This window comes from Bison bison, unplaced genomic scaffold, assembly GCF_000754665.1.
Source record: "Bison bison bison isolate TAMUID 2011002044 unplaced genomic scaffold, Bison_UMD1.0 scf7180017864243, whole genome shotgun sequence".
Lineage (NCBI taxonomy): Eukaryota > Metazoa > Chordata > Mammalia > Artiodactyla > Bovidae > Bison > Bison bison.
In genome coordinates this window covers 3,623,676-3,624,696 of record NW_011494815.1, presented here as the reverse complement: position 1 = coordinate 3,624,696, position 1,021 = coordinate 3,623,676, and the positions used below count along the sequence as shown (strand labels likewise).

General features: G+C 58.6%; 1 protein-coding gene across 1 annotated transcript in view; it reads right to left on the bottom strand.

Moving 5' to 3' along the window:
* Positions 1-6: 6 nt before the first annotated feature.
* The window catches only part of SHB (Src homology 2 domain containing adaptor protein B), a 134,887-nt gene continuing 133,872 nt past the window's right edge, over positions 7-1,021 (bottom strand). The window contains exon 6 of the mRNA XM_010847071.1: positions 7-377. Within this exon, the coding sequence (XP_010845373.1) occupies positions 194-377 (184 nt within the window). The 3' untranslated portion in view covers positions 7-193. The remainder of the gene's footprint in view (positions 378-1,021) is intronic.

Genomic DNA, 1,021 nt, shown 5'->3' with positions numbered 1-1,021 from the left:
GGGCTGGGGTGGCGCACTGGCTGTCCTTCAGTCTTTATCCAGGCCTTCTCCAGCCCCCCGCGAGTGGCGACAGCATTCTAAGACATGCAGTGGTGTGCTAGTACCATACACACGACACAAACTGGACACGGCTGGCAACAGCGGCCGGGGGCCACCGGCTCCACGTCTGCGCCCCGGCTCGGCGGAGCGGGGCTCACAGGGTCCGCACAGCCACGGGGTAGAGGAGGGACAAGTGCTCGGCGCCTTTGATGGGCAGCTTCCTGGTGGTGTAGTAGTGGATGACCTCTGGGACACTGTCGAACGGGGGGCTGTTCTGACCCAGGACGTATTTCTCTTTGGTTTTGGCCAGTTTCATGTGCATGAAGCCTTGGTTGCTCCTGTGAACAAAGCGCAGATGTTGTTAGGATCCGCAGAATGAGGAAGGCCGCGGCCGCCACGCTGCTCGGGAGGAGGGAGGGGGTGGGAGGGCCGAGGGTCCCTCAGGAGAGCAGTTCCCAGAGAGCCTCTCGCTTCTGCTCTGAACCAGTTTGTCATGAATTCACACTCATTACCCGAGAGAGCTCTCCCTCTGGCCAACCTCCTGTTGAGGTGTGGAAGACTCCTTGCTGCCTGGGACAGACAAGAAACAGCCCTGAGCTGCCCCGCTCCCAGCCAGGAATGGGGCCCAGGCCCAGCTGAAATGTGGCCTCACCCGAGAGCCTTTCAATCCTAGCAGCAGACACGGCTGCAGGAGAGTCGTCAAAACTCAGAAGATTCGAGGGACTTCCTCAGGAAAACAAGCAAACCCCCAAACTTGGCTCCTCTCCCTATTACTGTGCAGAGAATTTAAGCCTTGCCTGGCAGGCACCGTGCTTAAATCCCCAATGCCCTGACAAGTGGGCAGGGCAGCGGTTAGCACCCCCAGTTTACAGTGTGGCAGGATGACAGGTGAATTGTTTACAATCTCCCTTCAGTAATAGGGAACTGTCAGCAGGAAGGGGCTGCTCAGCCTGAGACTACATTTCCCAGCCTCCCTTGCATC